This window comes from Primulina tabacum, chromosome 16 (genome assembly GCF_025594145.1).
Source record: "Primulina tabacum isolate GXHZ01 chromosome 16, ASM2559414v2, whole genome shotgun sequence".
Taxonomy (NCBI): Eukaryota; Viridiplantae; Streptophyta; class Magnoliopsida; order Lamiales; family Gesneriaceae; genus Primulina; species Primulina tabacum.
Window position 1 is genome coordinate 36047679 of NC_134565.1, and position 26857 is coordinate 36074535.

Genomic DNA, 26857 nt, shown 5'->3' on the forward strand with positions numbered 1-26857 from the left:
CTTTATGCTTCTTTAAAATCTAAATATGTGCCAGATTGAGTGCAATTACTTGCTGGTAGTAGTATCGACCAAAGTGGTCTTCAGATGTTCTGGAAGCGCAGAAAAAATAGGTATAAAATTATACGATATAAATAATATAAATGTATGTGTGAATTTAACAAAAAAATTGGTAACATTGACCCCACGCAACTCTTCTTCGTTCCCTCTTCTTCTCTCGATCTTCTTAAATTCTAAGTTGAAATTCTAAGTTGAAAATTGTCGGAATTCACCAAGTAAAAGAACTACCGTAATATATATGCATCAATAAATAAAAGCACCACCTTCTGCAATTAATAAGAGATATTGATGAAAACGCAATAAAAATTACAACATTTTTTGTTCTAAATAACTGTAAATAAGTGTGTACCCAAAGATAGCACAAGTCTGCCCGTAGTGTACATAGATGAAGTTGGAGACTATTAGCAGATGATTTGCATATACCTGCATCAAAGAAAATCCCTTTTTCGGAAGCTTTGTGATCAAGAAAACCCCAACTCTGAATCTTCATTCATTGTCCAAACAAAACCAGGCATGTCGAATCTTCGTCCAGCAACAGTCCGGTATACGTAGAGTTTCTCAACAGGACAGGTTTCGGGTCTCGAATCAGGGGGACCTCTTTCATCAATAACTTCAACATTGAGCTTTGGCATCATTTGACCTAGAAGCTTGCACGCTCCAAAGCTCACCAAGCAAGAAGACATCCAAAGGGATCGCATTGTCTCCAGCTTGGAGGCATTGGCCAAAAGTGCCTTGTCCCCAAATGGACAGTCTCGGATCTCCAGTTTCCGGAGGCTGTCGCACCCTGACAATATATGATGGAGGCCCAAGTCACTATCCCCAGCAAAAGCTATAGAAAGCATCTCTAATTTCTTGGCATGGGTTCCAATATATTTGAAAACTCGATCTGTAAGGAGGCCGGACAGGGAAAGGCGTCGCAATTCCTTACAGTTCTCAACAATGGCTCCAAAACCAGTATCGAGGGGTTCGTGGGTTATGTAATCAGGAGCTCGAGGCTCAATTATGCACAATCGGAAGCGTATCATCTTTGGACGATTTCTTGCTATAGCAACTAATGCAGCATTCGACATCTGGCGACAGAAGTAAAGAACAGATTGAAGCTTTGGGCAGCCCTCTGAGACAGAGACAAGCCCCTGTTCTGTCAAAGATACGTTAGGTTCTCCCCCAAAAGGATCTGAAGGGAACACACGAAGTTCCTGCAAATCCTTGCAAGTTGAGGCAATGGCTTCAAGGCCAGTGTCTTCAATGTAATCCAGAACCTGTTCATGACACATACATTCAAAATTTGATGTCTATAATGCAAATAAATTTTCGAATTGTACAAAACAAATGGTCTCTAGCAATTGAGATTACATAAGCTTTAAAGTATTTATATTCAGTTATTGATTCAAACCATTGCAACTAAAGAAGTACATTCATCTGTGTTTCACTTTCTACCAACACAACTAAATATGTAATCATTTAAATTTCACTATCGGGCATTTAAAGCATATTAATAGCATAGCATGATAGGAAGCAAGTAGAATTACATACCCATAGACGCTGTAAATTTCGACAATTACCGACAAGCTTGAGAAGATCAGAACTTTGAACTGTTGCATAACTTAAATTCAGCGTTGTTATTCCAGAGCAGGTAGAATATACAGCTGGAAGATAAGCTGGTACCACATCCCAAAATCCAGACAAGGCTTTAATATTCTTACATGCGGAAAAAGCTTCTCTCAAGTTACAAAAGACATCAGACCGTATTTCAGCTGAATAGGCACCAGTGCCCAATTCAACCAACTGAGGACATTGGCGAAGCAGATTAGGAAGCTTCTCAAGGGGTACAGCACGATTCAGCCGTAGTGTCTTCAGATTAGGTGAACGTGAAACCAAACGCTCCAAGGTTGAGAAATTCACCTCAGAGTGTAAGCACGACATGTTAAGAGACATCAATGAGGTGCAGTTTTTTGGAAAATGACTGAGCCAATGCCCACTCAAGTCCTCTACTTCGCTTTCCCTCAAATCAAGTTCACTGAGATTCCTGCATTACAATAACACACGGAATCAGATTTGGAAGACTACGAGCATAGAAATTTATTAGAGCCAAGATTATTCGATACAGGGAAAAAACAGAAATATTGCAACAAATATAACTCTAGCAGTTTTCGAGCAGAGTTGTCCGTTGATTTGTAAAACTGAGGAATACAGGAGTTGCTATTTCAAGAGAATTACTGAACTCTTCCCAGTATGCACAACCAATGCACCACAAATTAGGACAAAAAATTAGGACAGGATGCAATGATATAGTTATTTTCAAAGGTACCTGAATAAAACTACGTATAGCTTAGCGCTTAAGTAAAAAAATATGAAAAGCGGAAGCAAACTCCATGAACAAACTGAGATAAAGAAATGAATAAAAGACAAATCAGTAAAAATACCATGAAAATCACATCTAACAAAAGTATTTCTTTCACCATTTCCTGCGACCACAAACCAGGTAAAAAAATATCCTACTTCTTGCTTTCTTCTGTAGGATCTAAGATCCAAGGGCAGACTCAAATTTTTTACCCCAACACCAAAGTTATAGAACCATATAGTTTTAGCCAACCAAATTCCACATAATGAGTAAACGCTATGAGAAAAAAGAAAAAAATTATTCAGCAGCACTCAGATATTGCCGGAAAAGACAGTCTGCTCAATGGTCAAAAGAACAGATAGTCCACCAAAGAACAATACAGGTCATAATATTTCAGAAGAAAAGAACAGCACATTATCCTCCAAAGTAGAAAATCAAACATAGTACACAAAAACGGTCAAGATCCATAAGTAGAACAAGTGTCTTATAATAGAATGGACTTCCAGCAGAAAACTCCTTGCAAGAGGAGATTATAACCATAAATTGCTAATATAAGCCAGAAAACAAATCATAAAGAGAGATTCAGACCTTTCTCACGCATTCTCCGGGGTAAAAAAAGGGAAATAAAACAATTCCAAACGTAACACCGCGGTCTACATTCAAGTAAAGAGAGCGGTAAAGTGAATAGCAAGTTCATAATGAGGCTTAGCAAAAGAAGAGAAAAAACTGTTCTCTTAGCTCCATGAAACGTAGAAATCGGAAGTTCATCTCAACAAACAGCAGGAAAATCATAACCTTTAGTTCAACGGAGCTAAAAAAATCCAAACTTCATTCATCAATTCAGCTCAGTATCACTCAAAATCAACAAATAACTAGCTGCTCCAACAGAAAATAAACAAAGTAAAACGAAAAAACAATAAATAACACTCCATTCCCCCCAATTAATCACCTGCAGCTAGCTGCAACCGAAGCGAGACCGTCAGTCGAAAACCCCTCACACGATGAGAGCACCAAGACTTTGAAATTCTTAAACGATTTGGAAATCAGCTCCAAACACTCATCCGTCACAACCATACGCTTCAGCTTGATCTCCTCCAGTAACGGGTAGGCCACAGACATCGCCGCCACCCACGGATAGAAGTACGCACCCCAACCGTCCGGCACGAGGTTGAAATCAGCGAAATGCGGCTTCCCCTTCATCTCCAGAGCTCTAACCTCCGGAAACCTCCGGATCACCACCTCCGGCTCGACGGCGTAGCAGTTCCCTATGAAAATACGGCGGCGGCACCACCGTTCGATCTCGTACCACGACTTGCACACCAACGAAACCGCGTTCCGATCTCTGTCGGTGTTGAGGAACGAGAAGACGTGCTCCAGGACCTCCTCCGGGAAAGAGTTCGCCATGGGAGGGGCACAATGGTAATTTCCAGGTCTCTGGATAGCTTGAGAGAGAGAGAGAGAGAGAGGAGGAGGGTCTACTGTGAGGAGGAAATGGATTTGGAGGCCAATTGTAGAAAGATAAGGTTTTCGTTCAAAAGTGTAACCCGCGGGCGAGGTTACCATTTAACTAGGGTTCGATTGAGGCGTGGGAGTTCACACGTGTGTTGGCTGGATTTTACTTAACCGTTGGATTAATTATAGCAACAATAAATCTCTTGTTACCTTATTTTATTTTCTTTTTAAAAGGTTGTTACCGAATTTTTATGTAGTAATAATTATTATTTGTCTTTCAATTATAACTCCCATGCATTTAATTTCAATAAAATTCAAAATCATGGTTCACTAAATTATTTTAAAAAAATAAAAATATAAGAAGTTTATAATTACAGTTTTTTTAAAACAAATATTTTATCAAATATGAAAAAATATTTATTTATTTTATTTAAAAATAAATAAATAAAAGAGGAGGGGTGGGGTGGGGTGTCCCTACGTTGGGTTGAACTGAGACAACTTGACCCTGCAGATGCAACTACTGAAGTTGTATAATTAATTTTAGAGGTGTTAATGACGGAATCACCCTTAAGAAGAATATGACATTAAATTCCCCTCACAACAGTAAATGAAGGGTAATATTGTCAGAACAATGAAAGGGACACGGTGTCATGGGTTGGCACGGTCTGAGTATGGACTCCATAGTGAAAGAGCTGTCCCTTTTATATTTGTCTAAAGCTGATACTATCCTCCCCCTCTATCTCTCGTTTCCCAAATCTTTAACAAATATATTTTATAAAATTCTCAAAAAATAAAAATAAAAGGTTAAATTAATATTGAATTTTCAAATCAAGGGCCAGCCATATTTAAAATAAACTCCACCATATTGCTTCAACAATATGAAATTGGGTTGAATTCGAAGGATATCTAATTTGAAATTACTCAAATAAACAGATAGATTTGAAATTCATAATTTCAAATTCATCGATCCAAGTATAATATAAGACGATTCTTCGTTGTACATTGCGCAGTGAGGTGAGTTGTAATGCACGGATTAAGTGGATTGTTTATTAATAGTTAAGATTTTAGAATTAATTATGTTAAACAGTGAGAATTATTTGAGAATCGTGATAAATAAAATAATTAAATTTGATTAGTATGCCCACGCATGGGCTACCCGGGAATCTCTCTTGAGAGTGGCATTGCTTGGACTTTGGTGTATATTAGTTCATAATCAATTTTTTTTAGATTCTGGTTTATTTGATTAATAGAATCATATGGAAATTATTATGTAAAATATGAAATTATGACAAGGAAATAATATCTTGTTTCCAGTGATTGAAATTTTCGTTCATTCAGATTATTGAATTACGTTTTTATCCTCCTACTATATCACGTATGCAAAGTATCCTGATTAAAACTATTTCAAACAATTGTAAATTTCCTGAAGTGTGTATAATGTAAATATATATACATACACGTACAGTTTTGATATATTATCCACTGACCGTGTTCATCTATATGCTCACATATGAGATTATACTTATCTTTAGATATGCAATTTGGAAATATTTAATAATATCTTATATATGAGTATCAGCTCATAGATTATCATGACATTGTCCACAGCGAACGGATTTTATATCAAAACTATATATGTATGCTATGTGATTAAATGAGCATGGAGATACATAAAGACACATATAAGAGTATTTAATTAAGGCAAAAATTTATGTGACACGGTTTCACGGGTCGTATTTCGTGAGACGGATATCTTATTTGGGCCATCCATGCAAAAGTGTTACTTTTTATGCAAAGAGTATTATTTTTTATTGTGAATATCGGTATGGTTAACCCGTCTCACAGATAAAAATTCATCAGACCGTCCTACAAAAGATTCTTTAATTATTTAGCGAATTTTTAAAATAAAAATAATCAATTTGTACATTCAAGTGAGTACATGGTACTATTCTACGATGCATAGAAAAATAATATATGTGATATCCACTGAAAATTTAATAGACTACACAATCTACACATATCGATAATTATTCATATTTAGATGCGTCGTTTAAATAATTTCATGAGAATAGCATCTCATTTCCTCGTTAGTCATTCATTCGATAGGGCAAAAAAAAAACATGAGCACGTGATTGGAAAGATAAATGTAATTATAATAATTAACGCTGATTAATTACGTTGTAATAACTGCTCAAAAGGTTGAGTTCAACTAAACTTGCTCAACCTAAGAACTTTTAATTATTTAATCAAACCTTAATGATGGGGTCCTCGTCAAAAAAGGCTGAATTGGCTTTTTTTTTTTTAAGCATGCATGATTGGATATAAGAGGAGAATATTCATATATGTATGTATACTTATGTATGTGTGAATCAAGACACTATACTGTACATAATGCATAAATTTATTTTTTAAAGGACAAGTATCATGAAAGACGGTCTCAGTGTGAGACATGTCGACTCATTATATTTAAACACAGTTTGAAATAAATGAACTCAACCCCAATTATAATTTTCGACATAACAACAAATTTTCATCGATTTCACTTGATTCATTATCATACATTATCAATTATTACAACGACAAGTACCATCATCTCTATCAATCGACTGGCCAGACCATGAGGTTTGAGTTGTGCTAAAATTTGAAATTATTTTCATTCCTGGCATCGTTATTAACTGCAATAGACAATATATTTGTCATTAATCCCGTCTCATGATATATATTAAATATTTAGATAAAGAATATATATGTATTGTCAAAACAGATTTTAAAATAATTTGCACCTATATATGAAAATAATAAGTTAATTTTTTCGCACCTTACACTAATATATAAAACCGTGACATAAATTTTGTTAAATAAAAAATCATTTAAAGGAGACAATATAATTAAAGATTTCTCAATATTCACACTCATTGGAAGAAAAATAGACAAACCGGAGCCTTGAATAAGATGCCACCCCGTTACCAAAATTTCCTAAAGTGGTGAAACTTATAATTAATTAAAGATTTTAAATGGAGATTTGGCCATTCACAGGCGACAACATGATTATCTTCTTATACGTGCATGGCACACTTTGATTTATTGCACGTACATTCAAAGTTAAATTCTCGAAATCAATAAATGATATATTGTTGAAAATAATATATTTAAATGTTGAAAAATAATATGTAAAATGTGTGTATTGAATATTTGAATGTTGAATATTTGAATATTGAAAATAAGAGTTGTAAATATTGAAAATTAGTGTGTGATGATGTAGGTAATGATGTATTTTATTTTTGGATTATTTGTAAAGAAATTCTATAAATAGCCTCACCATTTGTGAAGAAATTCACAATTGAGTAGAGAGAAAAATATTATAAAGTGTGTAGTTTGGTAAATTTTGAGAGTTTGAGATTTTTACTTTTTACCATAAATTTTTACTTTTTCACAACACGTTATCAGCACGAAGCTCTAAAAGTCCTCCATACTTTTCCAAGCTCCAAACAGAAGAAAAAGGTAACAAAAGTAATAATATTTATCTTACTGTTATTTATTTATTGTGTATATATTTAATATATAATATAATGTTATTATTAGAAATAATAAAAATAATTTTTTCAAAAACTTGTTATAAATCCTGGGAGGATGTTAAGATGACATCCCACACTCCCGGTAAGGGATACGACAAGTATAAAAGCCCATAAGGTTTTTAAACAAAATAACTTATGACACTTCATTATAATAATGTGATATGATATACATAATTATGACTAATATTATATACACCATATTATTACCATAAAATTATACAAATACATATATTTATTTTTTTGTACACCAACGGTCATAAACGGTAACAAAACGGCTAGTTTCTGCCCTATAAATATGATCTCACAAACTCTTTCAATCACTCCAACTTTCTGCTATTCTCTAAAAAAATTATTCTTCATCAAATTTTTCGAAGAAAAAAGAAGATGACTTTCTCAAGGTTATTTTTAATTATTTTGGTTATCATACTCACGAGTCTTTTATTTATCGGAGAATATCCTCCTCGTGTGTTTTCTTTATTTTTACAAATGCTTGTACTTGTTGTTTATCCATTACTTTGTATTGCAATATTCATTAACTAATAAAATGCATCGTAATTTTTTTAGTACCACCATGTCAAATTTGACAAAGCTCGAATTTGTTGCGCTCGACATCACGGGAAAAAATTATATGCCATGGACTCTCGATGTAGAAATGCATCTTGAGTCATTGGGTCTAAGCGAGACCATTAAAGAAAATGGTATATCTTCATCACAAGAAAAAGCAAAAGCTATAATATTTTTGCGTCGACATCTCGATGAAGGTTTAAAATGTGAATATATCATCGAAAAAGATCTCATGGCTCTGTGAAAAAGATTGAAAGAAAGATTTGAACATATAAGGGAAGTTATACTTCCAACCGCCCGTGATGAATGGAATATGTTAAGATTCCAAGATTTTAAGAAAGTCGGTGATTATAATTCAGCGATGTATCGAATAATCTCGCAGCTAAAATTTTGTGGACATGAGGTTACAGAATCGGAAATACTTGAAAAAACATTTTCCACGTTTCACGCATCAAATATAACTTTACAGCAACAATATAGAGTGCGTGAATTTGCGAGATATTCTGAACTCATCGCCTGTCTTCTTGTGGCGGAAAAGAACAATGAGCTATTAATGAGAAATCATCAGTCCCGACCCACTGGATCAACAGCATTTCCAGAAGTAAATGCTGTGAGTAAAAATGAATTTAAACCTGGAAACCAAAATCAAATCCAGAGACAAGGTTTTGGTCGAGGTCGAGGTCGTGGTCGTGGACGTGGACGTGGAATTGGTCGTGGTCGTGGTCGAGGTCGTGGTTTTGAAAACAATAGAGATAGTTATTTTTATAACTCATCTCAAAAGGGCGTCACGAACCATCCACAGAAAAGGCATCATGAGAACATGAGTGTTAATGAAAATCACTCGGAAAGATTTGAAAGTTCTTGTTTCAGAAGCGGCACTCCAGGACATTGGCCTCATATTTGTCGAGCCCCTGAGCACCTTTGCAAGCTCTATAAAGAATCGATAAAGGAGAAAGAAAAAGAGACCAACTTCACTGAACGCAGTGACCGTTTGAGTGATTCAACTCATTTTGATGCTGCTGATTTTATGAATGATTTCTCTGGAAATGATCAATATATTGGTGGGATAGAAATGAACAATATTGATGCTACTGATTTTCTCAATGATTTCTCTGAGAATGAACAATATAATGGTAGAATATAAATGTACAATAATTTATTTTTCATGTATTCATATAATAATGTTTTATTGTACAATTATGATATGGGTTATATTTACATATGTATTGTCAGTAATCTTATTTCATTGCATATTTTTTTTTGAAGTTCAAATATGAAAAATGCTATGAGCAAAGCTGAAGTTTGCATACCCGATAGTGGTACAACGCACACTATCATCCGAGATAAAAGATATTTCTTGGAACTAAAACCAACAAAAACAACGGTGAATACAATATCAGGTCATGTAGACTTGATTAAAGGATGTGGTAAAGCACAATTTTTGTTTCTAATGGTACAAAATTTTTGATCAATGATGCTTTATATTCACCACAATCGAAAAGAAATTTGTTGAGTTTTAATGATATATATTCCCATGGTTATGATGCTCAAACAATGAATGAAGGGAATGAGAAGTATATGTGTCTTATCACATATAAATCAGGAAAGAAATATGTGATTTAAAAACTACCAATGCTCCTACTGGATTGCATTATACACATATAAGTCACATTGAATCAAACATGGTAGTTGATAATTCTTCAATATTAACCAATTGGCATGATCAATTAGGACATCCTGGTTCAACAATGATGAGAAGAATTATAGAAAATACACATGGTCATCCGCTGAAAGACCAGAAGATCTTTCAGAATAATAAGTTTCAATGTAAAGCATGTTTTCTTGGGAAACTTATTATAAGACCATCACCAGCCAAAATCCAAACTGAATCACCAATGTTTCTTGAACGTATTCAGGGTGATATTTGTGGACCAATTCATCCACCATGTGGACCATTCAGATACTTTATGGTATTGATTGATGCCTCCAGCAGATGGTCACATGTATGTTTATTGTCAACTCGAAATGTTGCATTTGCAAGATTACTTGCTCAAATAATAAAATTGAGGAATCAATTTCTCGATTATACAATCAAGAAAATTAGACTTGATAATGCTGGTGAATTTACTTCCCAAACTTTCAATGATTATTGTATGTCTATGGGAATCATTGTTGAGCATCATGTTGCTCATGTACATACACAGAATGGATTGGCTGAATCGTTGATTAAACGTCTGCAAATGATTGCTAGACCAATGATTATGAAAACAAAGCTCCCTATTTCTATATGGGGACATGCAATTTTACATGCTGCTTCATTAATTCGCATCAGACCAAGTGCATATCATAAATACTCTCTATTGCAGCTTACATTTGGTAAAGAACCAGATATTTCTCATCTGAGAATTTTTGGATGTATGGTGTATGTGCCTATTGCACCACCGCAACGAAAGAAAATGGGACCTCAAAGAAAGGTTGGAATTTATATCGGTTATGATAGTCCATCAATCATTCGATATCTTGAACCTCAGACAGACGACGTGTTCACAACATGTTTTGCTGATTGTCATTTTAATGAGGAAATCTTCCCAATGTTAGGGGGAGAACAGAAACATACCGAAAAAGAAATTACATGGTATGTATCATCATTGTTGCATATGGATCCAAGAACAAAACAATGTGAAAAAGATGTACAGCAAATTGTGCACTTGCAAAAAATAGCAAATTAAATATCAGATGCATTTGCAGACACAAAAGGGGTAACTAAATCATATATACATGCTGCAAATGTCCCTGCTCGAATTGAAATTCCGAAGAAACAAATTGAAGATACTCATGATGTCATTAAACGCTTGAAGCGTGGAAGGCCAGTCGGTTCCAAGGATAAAAATCCTCGAAAAAAAAATTCATAGAGAAACACGATGATCACAAAATAAAGAATGATGTTCCTGAAGAAACACATGATGATCACAAAATAGAGAATGGTGTTCCTGAAGAAACACATGATGATGAAAATGTTCTGTCAGAACCACAAACTGACGAGAATCATGAAATCTCTATCAATTATATTAATACTGGAAAAATATGGAACCGAAAAGATATAGAAGAAATTGATGATATATTTTCTTATAATGTGGCAATCGACATCATAAATAATAATGAAGATCATGAACCAAAATCTTTTGGTGAATGTAAAAATCGGCAGGATTGGATAAAATGGAAAGAAGCCATCCAGGTTGAATTGGATTCGCTAAATAAACGTAATGCTTTTAGACCTATAGTCCTTACACCTGAAAGTGTAAAACCTGTTGGATACAAATGAGTTTTTATTCGAAAGCGAAATGAGAATTCTACTTTCCTTGGAAAACCATAAGTTATTAATAGTACATATTCAATGAAAATTCCATATGTTCATCTCTCTTATTTATATTAAGAGTATGTCTATTGAAAGATAGTCTCACATATATTTATTTATGATATTGGTCAACCCTGTCCATGTTAAAACTAACATTTTTGGCATAAAATGAAACGCCTACTACTTAAAATTCTACTGAAATAATTTTTTTAAAAAAATATTACAGAAAATACACACACTCATAAACATTTAAATATTTTAATCAGGCGTTTTATAATTCATCCAATCACTGAATAAAAATAATTGCAGTTACAAAAAATATTAAAATGTAATCAATCTATTATTCTTCTGTTTTCGTGTAGAACTCACGTAAAGCCGATGCGTAACACCATAACCACAATATATCATGCAAATACATTTCAAAACACATAATATGATGTTATCAATGCAAAAAGAAGGGAATCAGGCGTTCTTTGCGTATTTGCGCTTGAAAATCTTGATAAAACCGCTTAAAACGTGCACCGGAAAGGCGGTAAAGAAGTTCTTTGAAAAATCTAGAGAAAATCTAAGGGGGAGAGCTGCTGAAATTCGAAACTTACTGCTAGAAAAGTAGAGGGGGCGGCCGAATGCTAGGGCGTGGAGTTTAGGGTATGGATGAAGGGTTTAATCAAATAATTAGTGCTAATGGTTCCATAATTAAAAATAATGAGATTAAAAAGAATTTTATGCCCATTATGCAATAAAATAGTCTCATCAAGCCCAAAAACACTCCTGTAAAAATTTTGTATGTGTATGTTTTTGAAAATATTGTCTGAACTCTCAAAAAGTTATCTGACTTGCTAAAATTTGCGTACCGATTTAAAATACGACCCGACGAGTAAAAATACTCTACCTAGGCCCATTTTCGAAAATCTTCTATAATTACACCATATATTAAATAATTAAAAATAATTGTTTAACAAATTTTTTTTGTTAATTATCTCCGGTCTCCGTTCGAGCGCGAAATACTGCTAAAAGTCCTAATACATGAAACCTTAATAAACCGTGAAATAAAACACATATCCATGTAGGGATGGCAATTGTACAGGGCGGGGGCGGATTTGCCATCCTCATCCCCGTCCCCGAATTCCATCCCCACCCCCATACTCGCCCGAACCCCACTTTTTCAAGTTCGGGGAATCCCCAAATCCGAAATTTCGGAGATCAACTTCACATCCCCATCCCCAATTTAAAAATATTAATATGACAAGACAATGACAGATTCAGAAATTTTCTCCAACCAAAATTTTTTATTATCTATTATTATTAGTGATAATATTAATAATAATAATATTATTATTATTTTAAAAAATACTAGTATTAATATTATTAATACTATTATTTTATTATTCATATTATTTTTGGGGCGGGTTCGGGGATGGGAATAGTAATCCCATACCCGTCCCGAACTGTATCCGGGATTTAAAAAAAATCCTCGAACCCGAACCCAAATAAATCGGGGATCCCCATCCCCGTTTCAGGTTTTCCACGCGGGGCTCCAAACCCGTTGGGAAAGTTGTCATCCCTATATCTATGCAATAATCATGAATTTAAAGCATTAAAAATAAAATAATTAAAATACATAAGAAACTTGATAACTTGCATTTATGTGATTCACGTGAACATTCAAATCTTTGGGACGTTACATAAAATGTATTACTTTTTCATGGATGACCCATATATAATATATTTTTCACAAAATTGATCTCTGAAACAAGATCGTTTCACAAGAGTTTGTGTGTTAAAACATTGCACAGTTTGTACAAAATTACTTAAAAAAAACTGTGATATGATCAAATTTCATTTTCAGCCTAATTTTTACAATCAGTCCATCCGTTCAATTTATTATTATTATTTTTAAAGGAAGAAGTTTGTAAGACCATCTCCAACCCTGCGCCAAAATAGCGTACTGCGCAAATAGCGCAGCTCCATCTCCTCTGCGTCAAATTGGCGCAGAGCATTTTTCTTTTTTTATTTTTTATTTTTTTGTTTTGTTTAATTATAAATATATTTATATAATAATATTATATTATTATATTAATTTAATAATTAGATATATTTAAATACAAGTATAATATTTATTATATTATTTTAATAATTAGATAATATTTATTGTATTATTTTAATAATTAAATATAAAATCATAAAAATTAAAATATTTAATTATATAAATTTATAAATATATTTTACAATAATTTTATAATTAAACATCTAACACACAAATTTATTGAATAATATTTAAACATTCAAGTACACAATTAAAATAAAAATACGAATTATTAATAAAAATTTGTTAAATATTAATAATGAAACATTTTTATTAATTCGTATTATAAATATTAGAGTTAATATATATAAGAATCAAATAAATAAATTTAACTATTTATAAAAATAAAATTATAATTATAATACTAATATTAATATTAATTATAATTATATTGTTAAATCTATAAATAAATAGTAAACAAAAAGAATATTCTAGGAATATATTTTTTAGTGTAAGATTTGAAGTAAATGGGTTGAAAATGAATGTTATATTTGGTGCAAAAACTGCACTATTTTGGTGCAATTTCTGTACCAAAATAGATTTATGGGACGAAGACGAGTCAGGGGAGTACACTCTACAGCATGGACACAATAAATCCAAGAAGTGCTTCTGCAAAAGGTGGAAGAAATAAACTATGTGGGGGCCCAATAGTAGAAATGGAAAGATAAATGGGCCCTGGCCTTGAATCCGCCCACTGCCGGCCTCGGACCCGATAAATTTTTGCCTAACCATCCCTATTTTTCTCACTTAATCCTGCACTTTTCACATTTGTAGTGCCAAACTTTTCAAAATCAACCGTCTAAATTGGCTGATCTTGATTTTATATTCAAAAATTTAGTAATCAAATTATATATGAAAACATCCAAAATTTGAGAGAGAAAATCCAATTTTTTTACTCTATGCTTAAATGATATACATTAGATGAAAATTTCAAATACAAATTCGATGATCATTCGATAATTTCCATTTAATGTATAAATTTTTTGGGTTATAATCTAATTGTGCATGACTTGAGAGAATCATGGGCCATTGTCTCTTCACACTTTTCAATCTAAAAACCTAAATTCAACTTTATTAAACAGTTCTCACCATGAATAAACATGATTTTTCGATAAAATTATTAGAGAGACGATAGTTAAATTTCATAAGTAAATGAATTTATCTTCCGTGTCTTTTATTTGGAGTGGCTGTAAATGTCATCTAAAATATAAATTTTCACTAAAATTTTATGAAATGTTGTCTATCTATTATTATGGCGAAATATTCATATATTTCATTCAAATCCACGTGACAAATAAATATGAAACCGATTATTTTATGTACATAATTTACGAATATGTCTCTAATGAGACAGTTTCATCATTCATATCTATAATGAAAAATAATACTTTTGACACATAAAATAATATTTTCTCATGAGTCGGGTGATATCAGATAAGATATCTGCCTCACAAAATTGATTCACGAAACAATTACATATGATTTTTTTTTTTTTGAAAACATAAGTATAACCGAAAATGGGAATCAAGCTCAAATATCAAAATCTTGAGAATTTTGATAATCCATTATCAAATATGATGCCATATTGGGTAACCAAACATGTTTCACACTCAAAAAAAAGTGTTCAACACGGAAGGAAAAAAAACCAAATGTGAGCAAACTTTTTCTTTGATATGTGACTGTGCATTGAAAATTGCCAGAGTCAAAAGAAATGGCGTTAATTCCATGTGATTTTATGATGTTAGTAGTGTGACAAATTGACTATCTACATCGATATATCACTGACTATATGTATATAGATATACATTATAATAAAGACAATCTTGAATTAATGTATATTTGTGATGACTTGATCTTATATCAATGACTATGTCTCTTGTGAGACGGTCTCACGAATTTTTATCTGTGAGACAGATCAATCGTACCGATATTCACAATAAAAAGTAATATTCTTAGCATAAAAAGTAATACTTTTTCATTGATGACCCAAATAAGAGATCTGTCTCATAAACTACGACTCGTGAGATCGTCTCACACAAGATTTTGCCTATATCAATATTCCCGCTCGAAACCAGATTTGACGATCAAGATCTAATCATAAGAAAATGTTTCTCACCTAGGTAAGTCAATATCGTAGGTAAGTCAATGTTAAAAATACATACATAAAATAAAAGATTTTGCTCCCGAGAAAAAAAGGGTGCAATTTGGAAAGATGAGTGACGGTAGAAAGTTTGAAGGGTAATGATGATGTACCTAAAAACTTTTTGTCTTTTCATTAGACAATAGAGTAGTCCTAAATCAAAATCCACCAACCTTAATTCAATCATTAAGTTTAAACCTCATCACTTAAACCTCATTTTGGCAATACCATATTCTAAAATATGGTAAATATATTTTTGGTTATTTATATATATATATATTTAAGATTTTTAGGATTTAAAATATATTAATTATTATTATAATTTTATATAATATAATAACATTTCGATCTGACTGTTGGTACTTGGTCTGGCCAGTTAAACCAATATTTTAAAGTATATCGGTTTAATTAATGGTTTCATTGTGAAAACATTGATTTAAATTCTGTGCAAAATAGTATTTTAGAAAATGTATTTTGGGCCGAATACTCAGCCAAGATGGGCTTTCTTCCCTTCCCAGCCCAATTTCGCTGTCTCCTCTCAAGATCACGTCGTTCAACGAAACCCTAATCTAAAAGCTTTGTGAAAACAAACACAGATCGTTTGCTGCCCTAATTCTTATCGCGCAATCTGAGTTAATAATTTAGAATCTCTGAGTGTTTTCCGAAATTCCTGCGAGATTGCATTTTTATTTATTTTTTGGATTGAAACTAAACTACGCCGGTGATGACATGATTATTGGCAGAAGCTACGATGACTTAACTGCGCATCCACGGTACTTTTACGTGGGGTTGTTGTGGCTATGGTGAATGTGCCAATATGCTAATCTGAGGCCAATTTTAGTTCATTTTTAGTGTCGCATGTGGAAATTGTGATTGGATTTTTATCATATTTGATGTATATGGGAAAAAAATTGCTTTTTTGACGGTATAATCACTGACGTTTCCTTCTTTCTGGAGTTGTGTTTGAATCAAGTTATAATTTGAGATTTGCGGTTTCGAATTTTATAATTTTCAGCTCAATTTTGGGACAATCACTCGTTTTTTCGGAAGGTGTTCTGACTCAATCTGTAGATCCCATTCTTTTTTAAATAACATTCTTGTCTTAATTCACTAGATTTATTGGTCTTGAAATTTTTGAATTTGATAGCTTCTTTGACTTTTGATCCGTGCCTGGATGGAAGGAAATATTTTGGGTTCAAAATTTTGAAATGAGCAAATCGATAAGACTGAAACCTGTAATGATTTCTTGTCTTCCTCTAGCTGAACTTCTTTTGGAGATTATTGGCAAATTACGTCAAGAGCGACATTTTCTTACTTTTGCTTGTAATGGTAACACAGTGGCATGATCTTAATTGATTGTTAGGTTAATATTGTGATTATATTGTGACTTTTCATACAAATCGGTATTCACTCTGTACATTTATTTCTCGATTTTTTACTTTAATATTGTTTGAACGTTTGGTTTTGGAGAAGTGTAGGTCCTAGGAATGTTAGGTTTAGTATGAAGCTTGACTGAAAGGTTTATAGTTATTAGTCAGTTGTTGTGGATTGCACTATTATTTCCCGGCTAATAATGTTTACACTCTGTCAATTGGCTTCTTATATATGTGTACTAAACTCTAATGTTAAGCATTATGAGATTGTTGAGAAAGTTGTTTGGCTGCTTGAAATTGGTTTCTTTCTGTGCTACCGCTACATTGTCTTGAGCCTCTATCTATATCACTCTATATGTGCAATCTACAAATTGTTGATAATAAACTTGATTGAGATCGGGCAATGGGACCAGGGGGGTCTACCGGACCAGGCTGGGGACCGGGGCCTGGGGGACCTGGCTGGGGACCTGGACCATGGGGACCGGGCTGGGGTTCTGGTCCTGGAGGACCAGGCTGGGGATTCTTCGGTGGATGCTTTGATGGAATTTGCAACATCATTACTTCATGGTAAGCAATTCATGAATTCTTGGCATCATTGGATGTACGAACCCCTTTACTTGTGTGGACACATTATCAAGAATGGCTACCTTCCTCGATGTCTCTATGCGCGTGCACATATCCTGATTTTATCTCTTTTCATTAATGATGGTATTGATCTGGCTTCCAGACTGTAGTTTTGATCATTTAATGATTGTAACAAGCATCAGTTGAAGGCGTGCTACATGTGCTGTCTCAAATTTTCATGCAGAGTCGTTACTTGTTTGTGGCTTCCATGTGTTGAGATTGAGAATCGTTGTTTTTTTCTGATCCAATGGTTCTCCTGTATCTTGTTCCTGCCTCGCATGCTGCAGTCTTCTGGTAAATGACTTTGAGTTTGATTTTGCAGCTTATCCTGTCTCAGCTGTTGTTGGCTGCTGAGTTGCTGTTTCGGTGGCCCTCATCCTTATGGACCTCCCCTTGCACCTCCTCTCTATTATGGAGCCTAGCACTGTCACATCTGCATCTCATTGTTCAAGTTGATAAATTTTACTTCGAACATTTTTTGCATCGTATTATGTTGTACTTTGTCAACTAATTCAATAATCATGCACGAGTTGTAAGTTTAATCCCGGGTCATGCATTCTTCGTCATGTTGCTAATAGACCATATCTTTGTTTTACATGAACTCTCTTAGCCAATGGAACTTGGAGATGGATTCTTCATTTTGTTATTTTTGCTGACACCACATTTTCTCGGTACCGTTCTGATGATTTTTTCTGGCACCATTGCCCAATCAGGATTCCTTAAATTCATATGGAAAAACATATCACAAAAGGAAATACCAATTAAAGAAAACATCTGTGGTCGATTGTAAGCACGATCAGCCAAATTATGCCAGTCACTCAATACCAAACTTGATTAATGGAAATAGGGAATTTCGGCTTCCCACTTCTGAGATTCTGACGATTTCTTAAAACCGCATTCTTTCTCGAGGGTTCAGTGCACTCCGATTCCTCAATCTATACTAGGAAGTCTCCTAAGAGTTCGTATCGCCCAGAAACTCTACCTTAGACCATCCATAGGATTTGCGGGGACCTCGACTATACGACGGGACCTCAACCTTAATCCAAAACCAAACTCTCTCTCAGATATGCCCTTCCATATCCTGAATTGAAGCTCCTAAATGACATGACTAACGAAATTTGTATGTGCTCCAAAACCCGAAAATGGTAAGCCTAGATTGATTAAATAATATGATATTTTGAAGATAAATCTTCCCGATCCAAATTCTTAAGAACAGTTTGTCGTGACAACAAATATCATTGAAACTGTTTAGATGTGTTGATTTGATAAACTAGTTAAGGGGAAGCAAATAAATAAACTATCCTCCAGCAAAGTTTCCAAACACATTTTATATTGAATAACAAACGCTGCCCATTTATTTTTTTTAAAGAGTGGTCTTTTGTGACATCTTTGTTTACGAGACTAGTTAATCATGTCTATATTTGTAATAAAAATTAATATTTTTGATATAAAAAGTAATATTTTTTCACTAGTAACTTAAATAGAAGATATGTTTCACAAAATTTACTTATGAGACCGTTTCACAAACAAATTTGTTTCTAAAAAATTGCGTAAAATATCTTATGAAATCTCCATTTTGCTATAACTCCTTATGAAATTATTTTAGCTAATAACCTCCCGTGATTTTAGATATACAACACATAATCCAAGCACTGATAGTTGCGAATTTCTATGTTTTTAGATATATATTTATTTGACTTAATTTAAATGAATTTTAATGATGATTAACCTTTTATTATCTCTTTAGTTTTTTTTTCCTTCCATATTTTGTTTAATTAATTAATTTTACACTCTTAATTTCTTATTGTAATGTTTTCAAATATTGATCGAACTATTTGATTAAAATTTATTTTTTATTTTTTGAGCATTTCAAAGGTTCTTAGAAATTTTTATTTTTAAATAAATTTCTTAGCATTTTTTCCAATTTTTTAAATTTTATAAATTAAGGTAGCCGACCCACGTAACCCCACGACCCTAGACGGGGTCGGCTGAAATAGCAAAATCTGAATGGAGAGTCCACTGTTCACCATGACTCTCTATTCTATCTCCCACCACCATGATTTACTGCGAGAGAAATTACGTGGGTCGGTCATCGCTCCATTTTCCGCCAAATAACACCATACTACGTGTTACCATTTATATATATATTTATAAATTTGGGATGTTGTCCCATTAATTAATTAATTAATGTGCAAGTTTTTCGTGTCTTCTGCTTGAGTTAATTTGGAAATGAATCTTGTAATTATTCACTGATCCTTGAAACTGAAGCGTGGACTAGCTAGTTTATTACGATTCATATTTTAAAATATAATATGTTTATTTTTTCTGTAATATATATGCTTTTCAGCTACTTTTTTTTCGATCTAATGCGATGTCTAAAATATTTAAATATACCCAAAAACGATTTTATTTTGTGAGACGAATCTATTATATGATTCGACTAATGAAAAAATATTATTATTATATCAAAAATATTTTTTTTTTCACTCCATATATAACGAATCATCTTACAAATATATATCTCCGTAAATATAACAACAACAAAAATATTTATTATTATTTATTTGCAGGGAGATGATTATCTTTTAAACCCAAATCACTGGAAGGGTAAAAATGGGCTCTATTATTCTGGGCTGGCTAGAAATACCATTTACTCTGATTTTATTCTGGATGATACCTGATTAAACGATAACATGATGTCATTTATTAAGAGGCTTCACAAGAGGAATAGAAGTACTTTTTGTTACTCATATATGGATTGTTTTCTTGAATCCAAATCGATGGATCTGAACATTTGGTATACATTTGTTGATTTTCAATTTCTTCCTGTCAGGTTTTTGAGTGGAGGAGGAAACAGCTGGATTATGCCTCTCCCATGACAGCAGAGGAGTATACAATGCCAGTCCTTGTTTCGGGAGTTGAAAGCAGATCCACTTTTACTTTATCGATCATAACATACGACATGCTTATTTCTGCTGCCTTTGGTCGCTTGATGCTTGTAGATCACATGGATGCGACCCTTGGGGAGATTAGGAGTCAAAACCGAAGCCCAACTGTTGACACATACAAGACTCTAATTGCTGGTTATATCACAGCTTGAATGTGGGATGAAATATTGAAAGAAGGGTCACCCAAACCCAACCTGGATATCCATTTGCTAATGCTTCGAGGATATGCATACTCTGGCAAGCTAGAACAGGTGGAACAAATGTATGAGATGGTAAGGAATCATGTGAACCATAAGGAATTTCCATTGATTAGAATCATTATATTCGCATTAAGTAGGAGTACTTATGTTTTTGAAAAGGGGAGGACGCTAACAGGCTAGGTCTCGGTGAAACACACGGTGTGGTGTGGTGCCTTGATCATAGTAGTTTTTTGGACAAAGTTTGTTTGAAAAAATAATTTTTCAAAACAGTCCAATATTTGCACACTCCAGTGCTTAGTCCGAACCAGTGTGGTATTTCAGTTCGAACAGTGCGTCTCGTGTGACTGTCTTTTGGCGTTTCACCGCATCCCTTTACATAAAACCGTGTGTCCTCTGCCTTGAAGGGTGCGTCCCATGACTTATAGCGGAAGGGTGTGTCCTCTGGATGTGTCCCAGGCTTGTGTGACTCACTCTTTAAATAGTCCATCTGCATGCATTCATCATACACTTTTTTGCACACATTTTCGTTGCATTAGTTTCTTCTAAACTTGAAAGCTTCGACATATCTTTGTTCGCTGACATCCGTTGTATCTTGGGGACGATTGTCGTTTTGTACATCACGTGAATACGGGAAATTCGTCTTGCGGAAAAAGAATTTTTCTTGCCTCAACTCGTACTGTTATCTGTTCCAAGGATCAACGGGAAAGTAAACTATAAGTGTTACATTAAAATATCTAAATTAAGGATAATTGTGAGCTTTTGAATTAAAATTAACTACATAAATTTAAGTTCAGGCTCACTTGGCTTGATTCAATGAGATCTTGTGAGGATTGATGTAAGTAGATTCAAGATCAAATTTTATCGACATTATGATTATAGTAGTTAAAATATTATTTTGTTGTTATTATAGAATTGCAGTAGAAGATAAAATGCTAGAAAATAATATAGTGAAGTATTAACACTTTTCAAGTATAATAATAAATAACACTCTATATATTTTTTAATATAAAATAAACCATCCACTTAAAAAAGTAACGCAGTAATTTGGAATTAGAAATAAGTAGGCCACAACTTACTTCTCTACCATTAAAATTAGATAAATGCCATCGTCTTTAACAAAGAAAGCCACCTTTCCTACGGAACTGTCGTTTGCCGTGTGAATACATGCCCGACAGTCCGAGGGTCGTTTCTTCTAAAAAAATCCAAATTAATCAAGTCTACATAACTAAAAATCTTTTTTGTTTTGAAAGTGTAAGCAGAAGTGCAGAACCCACTGCTTCAAGTTTGATCTTACATATTCATTTTCGTAAATATTCAACATAATATTAGCCCACCATATTCGTAAATCGAAAACGGATTTGTTTATCTAGCTCGAGTCTAACTCGCTAAACATAATAAACAAACAATTAACAAATCGAGCTCGAGCTAAATGATGATAAAAGCTCGAATCAAGCTTAAATCTATGTTTGACTTAAACGAGACGAACTCAAACCTACTACTACTTTGCTCAGATTAGATCTTTTACATCTCTAATTTTATGTTAGATGCACTCCACCGAATGGATAGATTTTGTATAATGGATGTAATATATTATGTGTATAACATTAACATAAATTCCCTTAAAATATTACCAAAAATCTTTTGCTGTCCTAAAAGACAAATAGCAATAAGACAAAAGCATAGAGGAATATGGAATAGTCACCAATGTGCAACAAAAAATATAAATAAATAAATAAACAAACAAAAGTGACAATTACAGAGTTGATGGGTGATGGAAATTTTATTGGCAATGTAAAGTCAATTACGAAAGAGGGGTTTGCTTTAAATACCATTTTATGTCATTTTCCTACCTTAGCTGTTTTTTACTATTATCTTGTGGCCATAAAAAGCATTCCCAATAACTAAAATTTGAAAGAGTCTGGGGATATTTTTTTCCAAAGTGGTCCCAATTTCTTGGATACAGACAAAATAATATGTTACACGTTTATGAAGTATTTTGGCATCATAATCTTCCCATTAACTACCATTCATTGTACACACATCATCTAGAGATGAAGAGAAATAATGAGAGATGAGCTGACATTGTGCAGAAATAAAATGTGGGGAGTTGAAATGAGAGATGTAATCGAGGGCGAAGATTTATCAAAACAAATGACGAACTCGTTCGTATGTATTTCATTTAAAAAAATGAAATATTTTTAGATGGGCGAAGGAAGATTTAATCCTTTAACCATCCAAAGTAGTAAACGAGGACAGCACCTATATTTTAACGTTTTCCAATCAAAATCGACAACCTTTGCTGGATTCATTAGCATCGAGAAAAGAGGTTACCGCAAAGCACTATGATTGGTGGCATTATTATTGATGACAAAAGCCAAAACACTTCTATCCCATTTTAGAACAACTGATCCAACGGCTTCCAAGAATTAATCAAATCAACGTCAGATGATAGAGAGGTTCCATTCTTTGGACACGTCTCATCATTTTTTTTTTACTCAATAAAAAAAATACAAATTTATTTGGCATGTGGGTTTTTTATGGACGGGGTTTTTGGAGTCAATTGGCTTTAAGATTCAATGGTCCACCACTCCGAAACGGTGTAAAAGAATACATTTTTGGGGAGGAAAAGGAGATGTAATGCCTAGTTTTGTTTTGTTGGCTTTAAGGTGGCGTACAGAGACAATTAATCCATAGTGGGATACAAAAGATTATTTCAAACCTTGTCTTGTACTATATGCAAATGTTCTATATACCAACTAAATATTTATCGTTTGATTCCGAACCCAAATCGAGACACAAATTAATATATATTTCTAGGAAAAAAGTATAACATACAGATCACAACAGCATGGACTTCCTCAACCCATGTACTGGAATAAGCCTTTACAGCAGTAGCCTAAGGGCGAATAACTACGGACCGACCGACCAGAGCCACCGGATAGATCCCTGATGGTCAAAGAACCACCTCCTTCACTACTTGAAGTGGTTCTACAAATCTAAAACTCGAAATCTTTCTACTAAATCCAATAATGAGTTATGACTCTGAGGTACCGTATGGACTCAGCTTCTGGTGCGGAATGCCACTTGCAACGATGCAACGGATACCCCATTAGGTTTGAAATATCATATAACCTCTACACATAACAAGTTGTGAACAATAAGAAGACTGGTTCTACACAATCATATAACTACACACCAGTACTTAGATGTCAAGCTTGTATGGCTGCCTGTAATTTAAGGTCAAGCAACATATCAACAGTTAGGGTGGATGAAGCTTTTAATCTCATCCATTAGACACTGGAAATGGTCGTTGTTCGGCAAGAAATAAAACCCGATTGTTGCCTTTTCGAGATACAGGAGATTCACTTCTTTACCGGATTTCTTGAGCCCCTCAACATAGCGTAGCTGCCAATCTTGAAGCAGATCCAACCCAGCCACAACTACCAAACTTTTCGGAAAGTTGAGTTCTTTGAGGGTTTTGCTCCTCGGCCCAAACACGTTGCATGCGGGATGGTCCCTATCTTCTCCTTCAGGTAAGTATGCTCTCCAGTACCAATCACGGTCCTGAATCCTGACAAAGTATTTCCCGTCCAATCTTGTCTCGGATTCAGTCCTTTCTTCCCCACCAAACAGTGGATGAAGAAGAATAGTGCCCAACACCTCCACGTCCTCTTCTGCAGCCCGAATAGCAACATGATGGACAATATTACCACCGGAACTATCCCCTGCCAAATACACATGAACTTTTGAGTTTTTCCCACTTCTAAGCCATGATCTTGAATGAACCCACTTGAGAGCTGCCCATCCATCATCATATGCACACGGGTATCGATGCTCTGGGGATCTGCGGTAATTTACAGAGACCACAGCAGCCTTGCAAGTGTTTACAAGGCGACGACAGAATGTGTCATAGATAGCACTATTGGCTGAGGAATGAACGAAGCTTCCCCCATGAAAGAATAAGATTACAGGTACAATTTCAGTAGCACTCAACGGCTTTTCAAGTTCCACAATCCCCCATTGAGTATCATTATCACGAGCCGCCAAATAAACACGGTTAAGGAGGCTTGTGGCACGATCTACAACATCGAAAGAGTAAACTCCATCAACAGGATTGGCATTGGCTGGCACTTTTCGGTCAAGAAACTCGTTTAATTCACGGTTGAAAGTGCCATCAGGACGCCGAAGCAAATTATAAGCAAGCTTGAAATTTGATATTAGGATCCATGTGTTAAGTGGAACCACCCTCTGCACGAAGTCAAGAAAATCTTGAATAAACCAAATCAGGGAAAAATATTATCAATAACAAACAAGAATCACAAATCAGTAAGATTATCCCAATAAGGAAATCAGCTTTCGAGGAAAAATCTGAGAAGGGAAATAAGGAAAAAGGCTCCATATCTGTAAAAAGAAAGGAGACAGGAAAGCAGAGAAACCACCCCCAAAAAAATCCCAACAGCCAGTATAAAATCGGGTTATGGGGCTGCTAAATCAGAAGCACAGAGAAAGAAAAAACAAAGAGGGGCAAACAGTATGGGGGAAAACTGAAAAGAAAGAAAAACTCTCATTAGAGAGAGAATATAGAAAAGAAAACCTAAAGATCAAAGGTAAAAATTCAAACTTTTCCACAAATCAGACATTTTTTCCTCAACCTTTTCTCAGACCCCAAGATAAATCTCATTTTTAAACAAAAAACAATAAACAAATAAAAAAACCCACATCACAAATCACCCTACTTTCAGAAGAAGACTGAAAACAAAGAATTTCGAACAACAGAAAAAAGATACACGATTAGTTACCTTTGATTCATTAGCATTTACTTCATTACTACCAGCCATGAGGAACTGTTCAAGAATCACTCCCAAGAAATCTTACTTGGTGATCCCCCCCACACAAAATAAAACAAGAACAGAGATTAGCGTTTTTGCAACTATTCTCCCCTTCCCTGATACGCCACCCTGTTATTGTGAGCTGGTGCTCCCGCTTTCTTCTTGTTTTTACTGGGTTTCTCCGAACAACAAACAAAGAGAGAAGATACTTATGAATTATCCAAAGACAGAAAGGAAAGGGCTTCAGTTTCGTTCACTAATCAAAGCGAAAAAATTCATACAGAAATAAAGATGGAGAGGGCAGATAGAAAGGAGAATAATATAATATTATGTACACAGTACAATAATCATAATATAATACATATATGTAATATATACATAATAATAACTAGACGAGGCTAGAGAGAGAGTGTGTGTGAATGGCATGGAGTCAAAGGGAAAGGAACGACGGCGGCAAGGCGGAGACGAGAGAGACGACAAACGGAGGGCGGCCGAATTAAGCGATAAAGAAAGGCCAACCATTTATTTATAGATTTTCTTTTTCAAAAAATAGACTTTAAAGATCAAAATATAAAAATATAGTTTGATTTATATTTAAAATAATATAATTTTATTTGTTTTTATACAGAGAAAATACATATAATAGAACGATATAATTTTTACAAAAAAAATATTAATTCAATAATAATAAAATGGATTTAAATAATAACATAACTACTAGACAATAAAATGAAATATATTATTGTAATATGTGATTATTTAAAATAAAAATAATAATTTTAATACGATAAATTGATCTATTTTGAGTTTTAGTTGATTATTAATTTCTCAGCGTTAACTTTTATTTTTTTGTTTTGATTATTTTTCATCTGAAACCATTAAATTCATTGAATATTGTTTATTTGACAGATACTCTCCTACGTGACTCATATGACAATAATAAAATTTATATTACACACTTTAAATATACATGAACAAAACTAATTAAAAACAAAAAAATTTCCCTTCCATTTTGATGTATTGTGGGTCGTTTTGCTTTATTTTAAGAAGACAATCCGTGTCAGATAAATCATATTCGATAAATTTAGTGATTTCGGACAAAAAAAACAAAACAACAAATTACCATATGAAAATCAATATTTGATATCTTACAAGGCTAAAATTGCATTTTTCCTTGAAAATACATGTTTATAAAATCTCAAAAACTCCGAGTCAAATTTTTTCAAAAAAATTGTTATATGATTTGATTTATTAAAAATATTATTTTTATTCCAAAATAATTATTTTTTATTATAATATGAATCAAATCGATT

At 33.7% G+C, this 26857-nt stretch overlaps 2 protein-coding genes and 1 long non-coding RNA gene across 3 annotated transcripts; 1 reads left to right on the forward strand and 2 right to left on the reverse strand.

The window, feature by feature from the left end:
* Positions 1 to 304: 304 nt before the first annotated feature.
* On the reverse strand, positions 305 to 3897 carry LOC142528870 (protein TRANSPORT INHIBITOR RESPONSE 1-like). Its single transcript, XM_075634125.1, has 3 exons — positions 3348 to 3897; positions 1591 to 2083; positions 305 to 1316 (listed from the first exon to the last, which is right to left on the reverse strand). The coding sequence occupies exons 1-3, from the start codon at positions 3800 to 3802 to the stop codon at positions 519 to 521; spliced, it is 1746 nt and encodes a 581-aa protein (XP_075490240.1). The 5' UTR covers positions 3803 to 3897; the 3' UTR covers positions 305 to 518.
* A 12199-nt stretch (positions 3898 to 16096) lies between these two features.
* Positions 16097 to 18213, forward strand: LOC142529927 (uncharacterized). Its single transcript, XR_012815991.1, has 2 exons — positions 16097 to 17510; positions 17890 to 18213. It is a non-coding gene; the product is annotated as an uncharacterized LOC142529927 (long non-coding RNA).
* Positions 18214 to 23506: 5293 nt separating this feature from the next.
* On the reverse strand, positions 23507 to 26045 carry LOC142528937 (gibberellin receptor GID1B-like). The gene is made up of 2 exons (XM_075634228.1): positions 25515 to 26045; positions 23507 to 24963 (listed from the first exon to the last, which is right to left on the reverse strand). The coding sequence occupies exons 1-2, from the start codon at positions 25551 to 25553 to the stop codon at positions 23968 to 23970; spliced, it is 1035 nt and encodes a 344-aa protein (XP_075490343.1). The 5' UTR covers positions 25554 to 26045; the 3' UTR covers positions 23507 to 23967.
* Between the last annotated feature and the right edge of the window lie 812 nt (positions 26046 to 26857).

Coding starts and splice junctions, on each gene's coding strand:
- LOC142528870 (XM_075634125.1), bottom strand. CDS start 3,802: ATGGCGAACTCTTTCCCGGAGGAGGTCCTGGAGCACGTCTTCTCGTTC. Junction 2,084..3,347: donor TCGGTTGCAGCTAGCTGCAG/GTGATTAATTGG, acceptor ATTGTAATGCAG/GAATCTCAGTGAACTTGATT. Junction 1,317..1,590: donor GAAATTTACAGCGTCTATGG/GTATGTAATTCT, acceptor TGTCATGAACAG/GTTCTGGATTACATTGAAGA.
- LOC142528937 (XM_075634228.1), bottom strand. CDS start 25,553: ATGGCTGGTAGTAATGAAGTAAATGCTAATGAATCAAAG. Junction 24,964..25,514: donor TAAATGCTAATGAATCAAAG/GTAACTAATCGT, acceptor GACTTCGTGCAG/AGGGTGGTTCCACTTAACAC.